This window comes from Miniopterus natalensis, chromosome X, assembly GCF_054644295.1.
Source record: "Miniopterus natalensis isolate mMinNat1 chromosome X, mMinNat1.hap1, whole genome shotgun sequence".
NCBI classification, from domain to species: domain Eukaryota; kingdom Metazoa; phylum Chordata; class Mammalia; order Chiroptera; family Miniopteridae; genus Miniopterus; species Miniopterus natalensis.
In genome coordinates this window covers 95438935-95456112 of record NC_142103.1, presented here as the reverse complement: position 1 = coordinate 95456112, position 17178 = coordinate 95438935, and the positions used below count along the sequence as shown (strand labels likewise).

General features: G+C 37.6%; 1 protein-coding gene across 4 annotated transcripts in view; it reads left to right on the top strand.

Annotated features, from left to right (window-relative positions):
* The window catches only part of CNKSR2 (connector enhancer of kinase suppressor of Ras 2), a 236875-nt gene that overhangs the window by 44835 nt on the left and 174862 nt on the right, over positions 1-17178 (top strand). For all 4 annotated transcript variants that reach the window (XM_087829499.1, XM_087829498.1, XM_087829497.1 and 1 more), the window contains exons 2-3: positions 1101-1264; positions 11117-11319. In XM_087829499.1, the coding sequence (XP_087685625.1) occupies positions 1101-1264; positions 11117-11319 (367 nt within the window). The remainder of the gene's footprint in view (positions 1-1100; positions 1265-11116; positions 11320-17178) is intronic.

Below are 17178 nucleotides of genomic sequence, written 5' to 3'. Positions count from 1 at the left end.
AATCTGGAGACAAAAATAAAATTTAAAAATTAAAAAAATAAAATAAAATCTGGAGAGAAGTAATCTTCTTTGGCTAGTCCATCATTTATATGAGGACTTTTTTCCCCAATATCTTTATTGATTTCAGAGAGAGGAAGGGAGAGGGAGAAAGAGAGAAACATCAATGATTAGAGTCATTGATCGGCTGCCTCCTGCACACCCCCTGCTGGGGATCGAGCCCAAAACCCAGGCATGTGCCCTGACCGGGAATCGAATCGCGGTCTCCTGGATCGTAGGTCGATGCTCAGCCGCTGAACCAGACCAGCCGGGCTATATGAGGACATTTTTAGGTTACTGAAGCTAACCCATTCTATACCCTAGCCAGTCACTTATGAAGTGCCCTGAATAATCTTGAAAAATGTACCCAGTGTGGATTTCCACTCTTGGATTTGTGTAAAATCCAAATGCCAGTGAATTAAGGAGTGCATTGCAGTGGAGGAAATGAAGGCAAGGGGCTTAATTCCAAAGGGAATAGCAGACAAGTGGGGAACACAAGATCAGGAAAGTCAAGGAAAGCTGTTGTTCTTGTTTTACTTTGTTTTGGGGGATGCCAGCGGTTTGAACAAAGAAAGAATCAATGAATAGGAAAGGGTTGAAATAAAGAGAGCATTTTATTTTTTTTAACTCTTGAAGTAGTGTTAAGGTGGCAGCAGATGGAACTGCAGAGCACAGGGAGATGGATTAGCCTTGCATAGGAAGAAAGATACCTCTCCTTTGCGATGGGGCTAAAGAAGGGGGAGGAGTGAGATGCAGATGAGTCTGGAAGTGGGGGAACCTGCCTGTTAGCACACTGTATGAAATAGGCAACAAAGAGAACTGCTGAGAAGAGAGGTAACGATTTCTGGTAATTGCCGAGGAAAATCCAAATAGGAATTTAACAATTAGGAATATGATGAAGTGATTTTTTTTTCCCCACTGCAGTGCATATATAGATTGAGAGAAGGTAGTGATTGAACTAGTCCAGAGTTGAAACAGGCTTGGTAGGACTTAATGCTTGTTTTATTTTTCCTGTTTGTTTGGCTCAGCTCTTTAGTTTGGTCTTTCATATTTTTCTTTTGCAGGTCTTGATGACTGTTTGCAGCAGTATATTAAGAACTTCGAGAGGGAGAAGATCAGCGGGGACCAGCTGCTGCGCATTACACATCAGGAGCTAGAAGATCTGGGGGTCAGCCGCATTGGCCATCAGGAACTGATCTTGGAAGCAGTTGACCTTCTGTGTGCACTGGTAAGGACATAGAACTGGCTGGAAAGGAAACTGCTTTTTGTCTTGTTTTCTTTCCTTTCAAACTTTTCTTTTTTGTTTCCTTCCTTCTTTCCTTTTTTTTTTTTTAACTAATTTAAATGCAAGTAGAAAAAGCCCTCCCTAATTCTCAAACAACTAGGTGTGCTATTTTGCTTCTTCATTAAATTTGGTATATTATATAATGCAAATTGCAAATTAAAGAGGTTTAGCCCTAGTTGGGTAGCTCAGTTGGTTAGAGTGCTTCCCAATATGCCAAGGTTGCAGGTTTGATCCCCAGTCAGAACATATACAAAAATCTACCAGTGAATGTATAAATAAGTAAAACAACAAATGGATACCTCTCTCTCTTCCTTCCTCTCTCTCTTCCTCCCTCTCTCTCTCCTCCCTCTCCTTCTTGCTCTCTCTCTAAAATCAATAATAAATTTTTAAAACCCCACAATTAACAAAAAGGAGGGTTATAACTCAGCTGATGACATACATTTAGCTATTTGAAAAACTTAAGTTAAAGCTCACCAAAGGAGTTTTCATAGCAGCATTTAGGATATCCAATTGTATATAATCAATTATAAAATCCATTTCCTTCTAAAAGCTTTGATTTAGGATCACAAATATTAATCAATCCTATTTTAGAAAAATTTTTCTTTAAATCAAATTATTTACATGTTCTTTTTAAATACATCCAATGAAAATGGATTATTATACCTTGTATGGTTACTTTTGTGTATTAAAAGAGCAATGCCTAATTAAACAAGAGAAATCAATGTCAAAATAATCCTGGAAGATTCTGTTAGTACATTAGGTATTCTGAGAGGAACATAGATTTTTTTCCATCTTAGATAAGATGACAATAATCTGATTGGTTTTAAATTCTTCCACATATTTGTGAGGCGCGTAGAACTACAATGAGAAAGAACATAAGTCTTATAATAATCTGGGATTGAAATTTGGCTTAGTAAATTACTGACACTTGTAAGTAAATAATTTCACCATAGCCTTAGTTCTTTTATTTAAAACAGAGACAGTAACAGTTACCTTTTGATGTCATTGTAAAAAGCAAATGAGATAGTGTTTGTATAGTGCCTAATTCAGCACCTGACATACAGTAAGCATTCAATAAATAGTAACTATTATTAAGATGATGTTTAACAAGGAATAAGTAGATAATTAAACACAATTCAAGAATCAATTAATGCACTCAGCAGTGTATATGTCAGATGTAAGGTCTAGTTTCTGCCCTCTTGAAAAGCCTAGGGAGAGAGTCACATACAAATAATCAATCACAATACTATAGTATACTTACTAAAATAAAGTATGAGTTAAATATTATGGGGGCACAGAAGAGAAAATAACTAGCTTTGACTAAGATAGATGGGTTTATATTATAAAAGAAATAATATTTAAGAAGCCTCATAGAGACTGAATGAGCATGTGTTTGGTAGATGGAGGAACAGAGGGAATGGTATTTCAGGTAGATAAAATAACACCTACACATGCACACAATAAAGAGCATATCTGGTGTGTTTGAAAAATGGTAAGTTATTTAAGATGACAAAGAAAAAAAAGTGGGAAACAATAGTGGAAAATTAGGCATTAAAAGATAGAACCAGCCAGTAAACCTTAACATCATGATAAGAGAATTGGAGAACGTTGCAAGACTAATAAAATAATTGTATTTAAAAGGTAACTGATGGTAATGAAGATGATGGAATGGAGTGTGCACAAACTGAAGATGGGGAGAATAATTAGGAAGTGTTTAAAATAATCTACTAAGGCTACGAGTAGGGCTTGAACCAGGGATGTGCAACAGGAATAGAGATCTGGTGACTATGAGGGGTAAGGTAAAGGAAGGAGCTGAGAAAGATTCCATCTTTTCTAGCTGCAGAGATAGAGTCGATGATTTTGTAATAATGGACGTAGGCAATGGCAGCGAGAATAGTTTTAGTTGGGAATATAAATCACATTTTGATTTTCTTGAATTTGAGGCATCTCTCTGGGTTATCCAGAAAGAGATACTCATCAGAGAGTTGAACATATGAATTTAGAGTTGAGAAGTGGCTGAAGATGTAGATTTTTGGAATCTCAAGGATCTAGGGATTGAATCCATAGAGAGAGAGGAGATTATCCAAGGAGGGCCTCCTGAATACAGAGAACAAAGGACACAGCTCGACCCTTGACACTTGGGCTGAGTGCGAAGAAGATGAGGTTGCACAGGAGGCTTATGGAATGGTCAGAGAAGGATGAAAACAACTGCCAAAGAGTGGTCTCAAAGGCAATAGGGAGCATTATTTCCATTAAAGGATACCAATAATGTCATCGAATTTCACAGAAAGCTAATAGATAAGCAAGAAAAAAGAAAGACCCGACTGAAAGTTTCTAAAGAAGAGTAGAATCTGAAACCACTTATGTATTTCAGTCTTACCTTAATTGTCATCTCAAAGAGACTTTTCCTGATCACTCCTCCACCCTTGTCTGGTCTAAAATTAACCGCCCAATATTATTCTCTTTCTTAACCCTCATGTCATCTTGTAATTATATATTTATATGTGTTTATCTTTTTTTCTTTCTTTTTTTGAAAGAGGAAGGGAGAGGGAAAGGGAGAGAGAGAAGAAACATTAATGATGAGAGAGTCATTGATCGACTGCCTCCTGCACGTCCCCCACTGGCGATCGAGCCCGCAACCCGGGCCTGTGCCCTGACCGGGAATCGAACAGCGATCTCCTGGATCCTAGGTTGATGCTCAACCGCTGAGCCACGCCCGGCGGGGCATGCGTTTATCATTTTAATGTCTATTTCTTTCACTGGTCTATAAGCTATATGGGAAAAGTGACTATGCTTATTGAACACCTAGCATGTATCACAAATGCTAGGCAACAGTGGATGCTGAATAAATATTTTTTGAAAGTGGTGATGAAAGAGACTTGACACATTTTTCACATGATAGTTTGGGGATCTTCTCATCTCCCTATTCCTGAGATAAGAGAAATCAATTAAGGCCAGAACACACATGTACACTCTATCCCTTATATGGATCAGATCAAAGAAATCATGTATGAAATAAAGAGTATTTGGGGTAAGGTAAGTGTCCACAGTGTTTTTGCATACCGGTCTCCAAAGCTGAGTCAGAGTGGCTATGAAGGTGCAATACAGTGTCTTAGAAATGAGCATCTGGTCTAGCAGGCCCCTATTTGCCACGTCTTCTCTAACAGCAATAGTTGGGTATATCAGAGCTCAAAGTCCAGGGTGTATGTCTTATAAACAGAGCTCCGCATAGATGAACCACTTGAGTGTTAGGCTCCTACACAGCCAGTTCGAAGAAGGAAAGATTGATGATTGCAGTGTTACCAACAGGGAGTCTAGACCTGTAGGCTTTGGAGCTTGGCCCATGAACAAGCTCTGCTGCCCTAAACTTACTTAAAAGAATGACATCAGAGACATGTGTAGACCATTTTGATGTTTGAGCCATGGAGCTATGTAAATCCCTTCATATTCTAAGTTTTAATCCCTCTACAGTTGTAGATTTAAGCACCGTAGTATTACATCATTTTCTTGGGAAAACTTCATTATGTGGTTGAGCTGTTCTGGAAGTTAACACGAAAAAAAATACTAAATTCATTCTTCTGTGTTTATCCAGCAATAAATTGCTCACATTCCCCAGAGAGGTCAAATATTAAACTTTCCTTTTCACTGCTTCCTAACGGTTATACATCAGGAAGTTAAAATTGCAAATATCTTCTAGTTTGTGCAACAGATGTTTTCCAGTGACTATAAAGCCAATCAGTGAGCAATAAATTCTGTTTTACTTTTACATGCCATTGTAAAATTGTGAGGTGAGGTCCCGCATCAGCAGGCTCAGGTGACTAGACCGGAAATTCCGCTGTTGGAAATGGGGAACTATGTCTTGTCTCTTTGAAACTGTAATGTCTCTACTGGCCTTTGTATTTTTTCTTTACATCAACTGTATTTATTTCTTCTTTCAACATTTATATATTCATGTTCAATCAGTGCTACCACAGGGAATACAAAAGTGAAAAAGGCATAGTCTGGGCCTTTAAGATGTATGTAATCTAGTAAATAAGACAAAAGTCGTTGAAAGATAATATAGATTTAAAGACAATCCCAGGGGAGTGCAGAAGGAAATGATGAGCACTACTGAGGGATCCAGGAAGGGTGAGTGGGCTTCGTGTTGGGACTTTCAGGATGTGTAGATGTTCACCAGACAAAAAAGTTGGGGAAAATTTAGGCAGAAGAAATATCATATGTAACGGCAATTATGAAAGAGTATTGGAGTGTTCAGGGAGAAATGAGAATTTTGACTTGGCTGGTGCAGAGTGGGAAGTAATGGGAAGAAAGGCAGCTTATGCTTTGTACCACATTATAATTCTTTGCTTAGATTTTCTGGTCTTTCCTGTCTAGTGCTTAGCACATAGAGTATATTAAATTAATGTTATCCTACTGAATGAAGTTCTCTGCATTTCTCCATAGAACAGCCATTTTTTTCTCTTGCTTACACAGCCTCTGACTGAAGTTTCTGTTCTAGTATAAGAAGACAGAGTAATTACCAAATTCCTTTTGTTTCTTTTAAGCTTTGGAATATTTTCTTCTGCCTTGTCTTAAAGTTATTCCTAATGGGGAATGAATGTATGGCAGCTAATGAAAACCAAAGGTCTGTTTAGTAACTTATTTATTCATGCAATATATATTTATTAAGCACCAACTCTATTGTTTCTACCATGTTATTCTAGAAAGAATTAAGCTGTTCATGATTTGGAGGTATATTAACTCTTTCAAGCTGTTATGTTATCATTTAATATGCTTAAATAGAGAGCACAGTGTATTAACTGAAATAATAAAGCATAAATAAACTATATATAGTTTAAGGTATCACCCTTAATTTATGTCCTAACAATACACCTTTTATTGGGAAGTATAGTGAATCATTTATGACAGGATAAAAAGTTTTCATTTCATTCTTTATGTACTTTTCATATAATAGGTAGGCATTTTGCAGGAAAAAATTGCTAAGATTTGTATCTTTGCAGTATAATTGCTTGGTTCATTTATCTCAAAATAATTTATTTCTAAAAAAACTACATTTGACCAATCCTTTTAGGAATCACTCATTTTTGTTTTGTTTTTTAATTTATCTTTATTGTTGAAAGTATTGCAGGTGTCCCATTTTTCCCCCCATTGACCCCTTCCACCTCGCTCCCACCCCCTCCCCAGGCCTTCACCCCATTATTGTCTGTGTCCATGGGTTATGCACATATGAATATAATTTCTTTGATTAATCTCTTCCCACTCTCTATCCCCTTCCCTCTTCCCTCTGAGGTATGACAATCTGTTGCATGAGTGAATGTCTCTGGATCTATTTAGTTTGTCAGATTTTGTTATTAGCTTCTTAAAGAAGACCCTTCAACATTTCCTGTAGTGCTGGTCTCGTGGTGATGAACTCCTTTAGCTTTTCCTTGTCTGAGAAGCTCTTTATCTGACCTTCAGTTCTAAATGATAGCCTTGCTGGGTAGAGCAATCTTGGTTGTAGTTCCATGTTTTTCATCACTTTGAATATTTCTTGCCCCTCCCTTCTGGCCTCAAGGTTTCTGTTGAGAAATCAGCTGACAGTCGTATGGGGGCTCCCTTGTAGGGAACTAACTGCTTTTCTCTTGCTGCTTTTAAGATTCTCTCTTGTCTATAACCTTTGGCATTTTAATGATGCTGTGTCTTGCTGTGGGCCTCTTTGGGTTCCTCTTGTGTGGGACCCTCTGTGCTTCCTGGGCTTGTAAATTTATTTCTTTCACCAGGTAGGGGAAGTTTTCTGTAATTATTTTTGCAAATAGGTTTTCAGTTTCTTGATTTCTTTCTTCACCTCCTGGCACCCCAATAATATTAATGTTGGGTCGTTAGAAGTTGTCCCAGAGATTCGTTACACTATTTTCATATTTCTGGATTCATTTTTCTTTTTGCTCTTCTGGTTGGGTGTTTTTTGTTTCCTCATGTTCCAAATTGCTGATTTGATTCTCAGCGTCCTCTACTCTACTGTTGATTCCCTGTAAATTATTCTTCATTTTAGTTCATGTAGCCTTCATTTCAAATTGGTACTTTATTATGTCATTGATGATCTCACTAGTTTCCTTAATAGTCTTGCTAAGATCCTTGAGCATCCTTATAACCATAATTCTGAACTCTGTAAGCTTGCTTGGTTCTCTTTCATTTAGTTCCTCTTCTGGAGATTTTTTCTGTTCTTTCCTTTGTGACATGTTTCTTTGCCTCCACATTTTGGCTGCTTCCAGGTGTCTGTTTCTATGTGTTAGGTAGAGCTGCTGTGTCTTCTGGAATTGATAGAGTGTCTTTGTGCAGTAGGTGTCCTGTAGGGTCCAGTAGCTCAGCCTCCCCAGTCACCTGAGCTGGGCCTTCTAGGTGCTCCCCTGTGTGGGCTGTGTGCACTGTCCTGTTGTAGTTGAGCCTTGGTTGCTGTTGGCATCACTGGGAGGAATTGACCCCCAGGCCAGTTGGCTGTGAGGACCAGCTGCTGCTACAGCCAGAGAGCTGCTGTGCTGGAGACACCCCATTGGAGCAGGATTTACTTCAGTGGGGCTTTGGTGTTCACCAAGTGCGCCCCTTGAGTGTGTCACTCCTGGATGTGGTAGGGTTGTAATCCAGCGTGGTCGAGTCTGACCACCAGGTGCACTGTCTCTGGGGCCTCCTGGGAGATGCAAAGTCAGCCTGTGCCAGTGCCTTGCCCAGGGCCACCCAGCATGAGCTACACAGCAAACCGTAGTTGGCTGCTCCTTGTGCTGGGCTTGGAGGTGTCCAGGAGAAGCCAAGCTATGAGCCAATGCAGCTGCCGCTAGCGCCAGGCCTGGGGCCACTGATCAAGCCGCATGGGGCAGCTGCTGCTTGTTTGAGAGAATTTAGGAAAGTCCTAAGCATGAGGCTCCAGAGGCCACTTGCACAGAAAAGCCCCTGGAAAGGGCCCGGATGAGCTGCAGGTGGGGAGGGGCGGGGCCTCCGGGAGTCACGGGGCGGGGCCAAAGGTGAGTCAGGTGCTGGTGATTCAAACATGGCGCCTGCCTGCCGGCTGTGCGGGGAGGACTCGCCACAGGAGCCATGGCCTCCGCCAGCCCTTCTGCCCGGGAGGAAGCCGCCCTCCACCTCTCGCCCCAATTTCAGGCAGGTTAGTTCCTCCCCGAGTGTCCCGGGTCCCTTCAGGCTGCTGCCCGGCGCTGGGCTCGGAGGGAGCGTCCGAGTGAGTCCGCGCCGGGCCCTTTGAGAGGAAAGCCTGGGGCTCCCGTGGCCTCCGCGACCCTCAGGGACAGTCCCCGCTGGTTTCACAGCCCAAAGTTGTGGAGATGTCTCTTCTCGGCCCTGGAGCCCTGGGCTGGGGCCTGCTGTGGGGCTGGGACTCCTCACTCCTCCGGGAAACCCCCGCCACCGAGATTCCCTCCCGGGTTTCCCCGCGGCACCGGGTGTGGGCCCGTGGCCTGTCTTCGGGATCCAGCCCCGACTTGCGTGCGTCTCCCCCTCCTCCCGGTCTCGGTGCTGCCTCAGCTCCCTGGTTGTAGGGCTTCTGTGCAGCCGGATCTCAGGAGGCTCTGAGCGATGGTGGTTCTGTATTTTAGTTTTAATTCTGATGCGGTTGCGGGCGGCGGGGACCACGGTTCCCTGCGCCGCCATCTTGTTGTCTGGAGTCACTCATTTTTAAGCCAAGTATTATAAAACCTAAACACCTGTACATGCTACATTCAAATGAAGAGCTGTGAATAAAATAGCATTTAGAGTGTAAAATATGTTGTACCAATATTGAATATTTTTAGTTAAGTGTTTAGTGGGAATTTGCCGCTAGTGAAGATAGCCACCTCGATTTTCCAAAATGAGAAGTCTTCCTTCCTGCCTTCCTGCCTTCCTTTTTTTCTTTCTTCTCTTCTCTTCTCTTCTCTTCTCTTCTCTTCTCTTCTCTTCTCTTCTCTTCTCTTCTCTTCTCTTCTCTTCTCTTCTCTTCTCTTCTTTCTTTTCTTTCCTCTGTCTCTCTCTCTCCCCCCCCCATCCCCTTCCACTCGCTCCAAAAAAGCCAATGGAAAAAATATCCTCCCTTGAGGATTAACAATTAATTATAATAATTTTAATATTATCTTAAATTTAGGATGCTTCAAAGTGTTTTACTTTGCCTTCAGATTTTTATTTATAAGATTTGTATTATTATTTTAAAATTATTTTTACCTTTTCTAATAAAATATTTGAGATGCTTAAATAGATAGAGATCATTTAAATTAATCTTTTGTGGAGGCTAGTGGCTACTGAGTTAAACCTTGACCAGGCTGACTGATTAGATTCCTCTCTAATAACCTATTATAATTTGAGCTTCTCTAAGAAATTATTATAATTTGTTTGTAAATAAACATTTCCTCATTGAAATCATTAGTACACAAAAATGGAAAATGTGAACATTGTTATACTTGAAGAAAAATGCTTTAACACAGGAAACAAGTTCTGAAAATATTTTTAAGGACTTCAGAAATATTTACATTTAATTGATATAACTGCAAATTATCCTGTCTAGTCATTAGACAGTATCTTTTATAAACTTACAAAAGGATTTCCTTCTTAATATAGTGCCAAACTGCATGAAAGTTTTCAAAGGTTTCACAGATGATCCAGGCTCAGCTGCAATAGATTTTTGAATAGAATATTGTTTTATTTGTGCAAGCCAGACCTTTTATTTTGAAAGAAAAATCTTGCAATTTAAATTAAGCAGTGAAAATTTAATATTCTATGATTAAAAAAAAAAAAAAAAAAGCCATGGCTCCAAAAAAGAATGTTCTTTTAATAAAAATGTAAATTCTCAGTAAAGAACAATCAGACTTTTATTACTATTAAGTCTTTAGTGTTTTAACATACTTTTTTTTTTAAATCCTCGCCGAAGGATATTTTTTCCATTGCTTTTTCAGAGAGAGTGGGGGAGAGAGAAGTAAACATCGATGTAAGAGTGACACTGATAGATTGGTTGCCTCCCCCACGCGCCCTGACTGGGGCCAGGGATCGAGCCTGCAACCGAGATATGTGCCCTTGGCTGGAATCGAACCCGGGACCCTTCAGACCGAGAGTTGATGCTCTAACCGCTGAGCCAAACTGACTAGGGCTAGTGTTAACATACTTAACATAGTGGGGTATTTAATGTTTATGCATCCAAATCTTCTCTAGTCCTTCCTTTTATCTCCTCTAAGTTCTCTTTTCTGAAATTACTATGGAAAAAAATAAACCTAAATTTCAGAGTAGGTACCCCCAGTGGTTGTTGACTTAGTAATATAGCTAAGTTCATGTGCCATTTGATTCCCTTTTTTTACCCCCTCAGTAGTTTATCTTCCATCTTGCTTTATGTGTTGTCACCAGGTGGACTGGTGATTTGTCCCATTACAAACTGTCTACTGTCAGCTCAGCTCTTTAAGCAAATAAACAAATAATCTTTGGGTTTTATAATTTTCTATAAAGTGATACTACTTTTAATTTTACACAAGACAGTAATATATATATATTGCTGAGTAGTTTGATCACGGTCATCCTTTGATCCAGTTAACCAGCCTTTCTTAGAAGTGTTTTACAACTCACAATTAGCTGTTTTAAAATTTAATTGTAACTTACAAAATCTTTCCTTAACGTTTATTTGAGGGGATCATTTATTATTTTTCTAATGTGGATTCTGCTAAATCAGAAATCCTATCTTACTCATTTGTAACTTTTAAGACTAGTTCTATTGCCTGTACACAATAAAGTACTCAGTAAATATTTTAATGAATGAATAAAATATTGACTTAAAAATATTCTCTCTCTTTTGTAATTCAGAATTATGGCTTGGAAACAGAAAATTTAAAAACTCTTTCTCACAAGTTGAATGCATCTGCCAAAAATCTACAGAATTTTATAACAGGGAGGAGAAGGAGTGGCCATTACGATGGGAGAACCAGCCGAAAATTGCCAAATGACTTTCTGACTTCAGTTGTGGATCTGATTGGAGCAGCCAAGAGTCTGCTTGCCTGGTTGGACAGGTAAAATCTTCCAAATGTTTCATAAGTAATTTTTCTTGAACACCAGTTTGAATATAACATTATTTCATGTTTTCTTGTGAAAGGATTGCACAGGTAGAGACACTTGCAAGTACACACATAGCAATACATGAAGTCAATCAGAGGTGTTTTATGTTTATTTCATAGAAAGGAGAAATGTGACAAAAACCTGAAGGAAATAATTTAAATCATCTATTCGGCTTCCATTGCTGCAAAGGTTCTCAAAATGCTTATTCTGTGTTATATCATATCACGGTGATCAACTAAATAAAATACCATTTAACATTTTGACCATAAAAATGAAATATATACTTATGGGGTTGGGGGAAGACAACCTTGTGATAATTTTAAAATCTCCTACTGAGACTTTTTTGTAAATTGAAAAAAGGAAACTGAAGTTTATACTTTGACTCACTTGCCTCTAATGATGATGCTTTTTAACAGTTTGTTTTTAAAAGGAAGGACAAAGAAGGGAAAAATATCTTTGCCATGCTAAGGCATTTGAACTTAATACTGAAGGCAGTGGGGGACTATTTAGAGTCATTGTTGTGTTCAGCTCTGTGAATTTTGAAGACCCCCACTGCCATAACAGTGTTGGGAAAGATTAAGGATAGAAGAAGGGAAACCAGTTAAGAGGCTATTTTAGAAACTAATCATGCTGCTGCTACTGTTGGTGATTCTGATGTTAATACACTCATTTAATAAAGTAACCATAGGAGGGTTGTCTTTATTTTACAAAGAGGAAAACTAGCACTTACAGAGGTTAAGTTCAAAACCAAATGACAAGTAAGTGTTGGAGCCAGGATTCAGTTCAGGTATCTGACTACAGAGTTGATCCTCTCTACTGCTATTTACTGATAGTTTTAATTAATTAGAGAAGTAGCAGCGAGGATGGAAGAACGTTGGAGATATTTATGCAGATAAAGAAGACTTGGTGACAAGTAAGATCTAGAGACTAAGGGAAAGGGAGACATGTTAAATAAAAGATATGTAACTTGGCTCAACCAGCAGATGGTAGTGCCATTATTAAAACAGAAGGAACAGGTTATGGCAGGAGACAAGTGTTGAGTTGAGTGCCAGGCATCATAAATTGTAATGACTGGAGAATATTCAAGTGAGAAGGGCTTTAGAGTACTGCTACTCATAAAAGATATATGGTAGATATAAATTTGGGAATAGTTAGAATATAAGTAATCATCGAAATCAGAGATAATATAGTGGTCTATGAGCAGTTACAGAATAGATTCTTCTTACTGTTCTATTTATTTTCCATAGCACATAAACCCTAACACACTATATAATTTACTTATGTATTATTCTTAATGTTTTTGTCTTGACTAGTCTTTATGTGATTTATGCTTGAAGACAGCAGGGATTTTCATCTGTTTTGTTCAGTGATATCTCAATTATCTAGAAGAGTTTCTAACCTATAGTGGGTGCTAAAGAAATGTATTTGAGTGAATGAAAAGAACTGGGATGAGGAATGAGTTCTGTGGACCACCGACCGCTGAAGGATGATAAGAAGTTTAGCTATGGAAAAAAATAACAAGACATAATTAGAGAGGGAGGAGAGAATTAGTTGAGAGCAGTTTCATGGAAGCAAAGGCAGTAAAGAGGTTTTTTGTTTGTTCGTTTGTCTTCCTGTTGAGATTTTAGTGTTACCTTATTTTTTCACCGTTATTTAGATAAAATTGACATACAACATTGTGTAAGTTTAAGGTGCCAAATGTGACAGTTTGGTACACATTTGTATTATAAAATGATCACCACAATAAGGTTAGTTAAAACATTCATCACCTTACAAACTTACCTTTACTGTGTGTGGGGGGGAGAACATTTAAGATGGGAGTCAAGGGTTTTAGGGGCAAAAGGAAGTGGTCAGTAGCATCAAATGCTGCTGTGAGATTCAGCAGGGTAAGAACTGAAAATGTATAGTAGATAAGGGAATCAGGATATATGTGACCTTACCAGCATCCATTTAGTGGTTTTACTCAGAACTCATGAAAAGTGGAATGCATGAATTGGCTGTGAGTTAAAGGTGAGAACTCCTCTTTGAAGAAATGTTCTGTGAAATGCTTTGTTATTCAGGATAGTTTTGTGTCATATTAACTTCCCCTTTTCATAGATTCTTAATATTTTAGTGGTGATGGAAAAGAGGAAAGGCAAATGATGAGTGCTAATTCTGTATTTGGGAGTGTGACTGGTTCCTCCTCTTGTCATGGGTTGTATGAATATCTTAATTGCTCCTTGGCCGATATACATTTCAGAAGGTCCCAAAATCAATTTAAATGTATTAGGATTTTATCTTTAACTGTGCCCGGTGAAATGTTTAGGCTGTTTGTTTTCCTGACATGTAGCCCAGACTTTTATTAGCAGTTGTTAATGGGTTTGTATTTAACTTATATTTTTATTCCTCTCAAGGAAAGAAATACTTTTAGGTAGCGGAAAATGAGCAAGACAACACTCCACATGCCCTCTTGTTTCATTGTGTCCTACAAACTACAAAGGAAACAAAACACATTAATCAATGTTAGAAAAGCCAAAAGAGCAGATTCTCCAAGACCATCCTTGTGAATCCCTGCTGAAATACATCATGCAGTGGTATAAAGAGCAGAGAGCTGAGAGAGTTGCGTTTCAGCTCTGCCTCAAGCCCTAGGCAACCTTGAACTTAACCTCTGTTTTTATTTTCTTTTTAGAGTAAGGATGTAAGATCTACAGAAATTGAAGGTCTCTTCTAAGCAGTATTATTCTATAACTCATGGACCTTGTTCATAAAAGCCACATGAGGAATATATACAATTTATTTCCCTTTATGCAATCTCAAAGGATAAACACTAACAAAACTTGTTAGTGACTTACAGAATCATGATTTAAGTGCCTAACTCTTCTCTAAATAAATTTAGTTAATATCTTTGTTTTTTTTATTTTAAGTTCTAGAACAGAACTAATCTGTATTTATGCTTTCTTTATATAAGGTTAAGAATATATCTTGTCTTGTTTTATCATTGTTTGCTTTTGAAGAACTTAGAACTTAAGTACTTAATTATAAAAGTTCCATAAAAATGATGTTGACCAAAAATGCTTAATATTTTAATTTGTCAGTATAGATTTGCTTTTTAATTTGGAGGGTTTAAAATGGCCACTGCAATCAAATATTGCCAAGCATTGGATCTTTAACCCCTTAGTGTATTCCTTCGATATATAATATGGTGTGATTCTGCCAGTTTAAATATGGTTATTTTGTTGTAAAACAGCTGGCTTAATTTTTTAAAAGTGATAACTTTTTGCCATTAAAATTTTTATTACATTTTGGGGAGAACTTGAATGCACAGCAATATGATAGGGCTTTATTGCAATTTTTATTTTATTTCACTTGAAGAGGGAGAAAAGAAAAGAAAAATAAGCAAAAATTCTTAACACTAGATACTGCGCTAGATACTTTACATATATCAACTCACTGAAATCTCACAAAGTAGGTATCATTAGCCCTGTTTTATATATGAGACATTAAATAACTTGCCTTAAGTCACTCACCTAATATGGAAATTATAATTTGAATCTATTTTTGTCTGACACCAAAGCCCTTCTTATTTCTCCTTTATCATGTTCCTTTGTCATGCTACATCTCCTTTTTGAAAGCTGACTAATTCTCAAGGATTTTGCGGAAGTGGTCCTTAGGAATGAGGCATATATATGAATTTCTTTGCACTTTGGTACTTCTCCTCAAATTCTAAAGAGTACCACTTTTCTATTTTTGTTCTTCATAATTCAAATTGCTATAGAGAATTTTATTAATTGAAAGTGTGTTTCTTATTCTACTTTGAAGGCATCAATGAGGTATATTTTAATATCGTTGAAAAACTTGAATGTTTAAGGCTTAAAGAGGTAGGATGCTAAGGGAAAATGTTTACAATTCATAAAAAATCCAATTTCAGTGGAGCTTCCATTCAAAAGATTTGTTTTCAAAAACCAGCTCTTTACATTTTTTAACATAAATAAAATGTAACAATTTTTTTTCTCCCATCTTATATATTGACTTGAATGAAATAGCAGACTTTCCCAGAGGAAAAGCCTCAGAGTTGAATCACAGTTGGTAGCTTTACTGTTTATTTTCAATGCATGGTTTTACTTGTCTATTTTTAACCTACATTCTGCTGTTTTTCACACCTTATCCTTCTTGCAGTTTTATATGGCCTTGCCAAGTCAGTCTATACTTGGAGGTTTACAGATCACTGCATGTATCACGTTGTACAATAATATCACTAAAAAATGTTCAAAAGAATTATTTATAGAAGTTTATTTTGCTATTTATAGTGAAAGTTTATTTTTTATCTTATTTTTAGCATGAATTTTTAATTCTGATTGTTTCTGAAATACCTTTCAAGACCATTCTATTTTGAAGGGATCCATGAGATATGTTTTTATGTCACTGAAAACCTTTAAAGTGTTTAAGGCATAAGAGTTAGAGTAAGGCATAACTCTTATGCCTTAACAAAAACAAAATTCAATTAAATAAATTTAAAGATCTAATTGGCTTTATTGAAAGTATGAATTGGGCAGCATCCCATCTAGCAGGCAGGAAGGAACCAGAGGAGTTGTTCAAAATGGAAAGCTTTTCTAGACAGAAGGATGGGGGGAGTTACAAACAAAAGGATAATTTCAGACAAGGTCACCTCCCATAGGGGCCAGGGACTTTAGGGGTCTTATTGGGAAGATTACCTCACTAGTGTTGATCAGAAAAATTCCAGGCTGATTAGTTTAAAATTCCACTTCTGGGAGAGGCTAAAACTGCCATCAAGTGTTGGTTTGTTATAGGGTTTAGCACAAGTTACTCCATTTGGGGCCTGTTGTTTCTTTTTTAACAGATGCTAAAGAAAAATATAAGATTTTTGTGAAGTCTTTTGCCTTATCTAAGAAAAAGGTTGAACTAATATCTTCTTAGATACTACAGCTAATTGTTGTTGGGTCTTATTTCTTCTCACTGCTCACTGCTCTTACTGGGTACCTCTTTTTCCAAAGATGAGCAGTGATGTAGTACTGCCACTGTTCACGGACTGCCCTTCAGGTTCAGCAGTGCTAAGGAATAGTAAGGCCTTCCAGATATTCTTCTTAACTTCCTTAACATTTTAGCTTCCTTATTAGCTTCTAATTTGTTTAGAATTTCTTAATCACTAGTAGTAACCTTTTCATAAATGTAATGCTTTTGTTTGAAAACATACAAAGATTAATTTCTTTTATGACCATAAACCTTTACACTAGAAAGAAGTATAGGAATTGTGTTATCCGTAACAGCCAGTAATTGATGAGCCAAGGATTTCATCTTCTTTTAAAAAACTTCTTGGCATCAAAAAGCCTTCTTGCCAGGAATTTAACTTTCTTTACTTTAAAGACAGTGTGTTCGTTTTGTAAGTAGCCTGAGCTCTACGTTGGGTTTTCTTTAGTTAAGAACAAATTCCTTTCTGGTTTTCATTTTGTTTTTGAGCTGATTATGCTCAGTTCTTCTGTAGAGATCCATTTATTTATTTCATAGATGATCATGAAGTCATGATTGAGTGATCATCTTTGGTAACTCACAGAGATTGGAACCCTGTCTGTCAGGTTTTTTTAATGTATGAATATAGCCAAAATCACCATACCAAACATTAAAACCTGCTGGCTAAGAATGGTTCTTGGTACAGTTGTAAATGATTTGTATTTAAAATGAAAACTTTAGGGGAATTCACTACAAAATAAAATCAGTGTTTTCCTTGGTATATGTTTACATATTCCCCCCAGTTTTCTTGACATTTAATCTTGAGTGAGAAGCATGTTCTATTTGAAATTTGAGTGATCAGGAAAGTA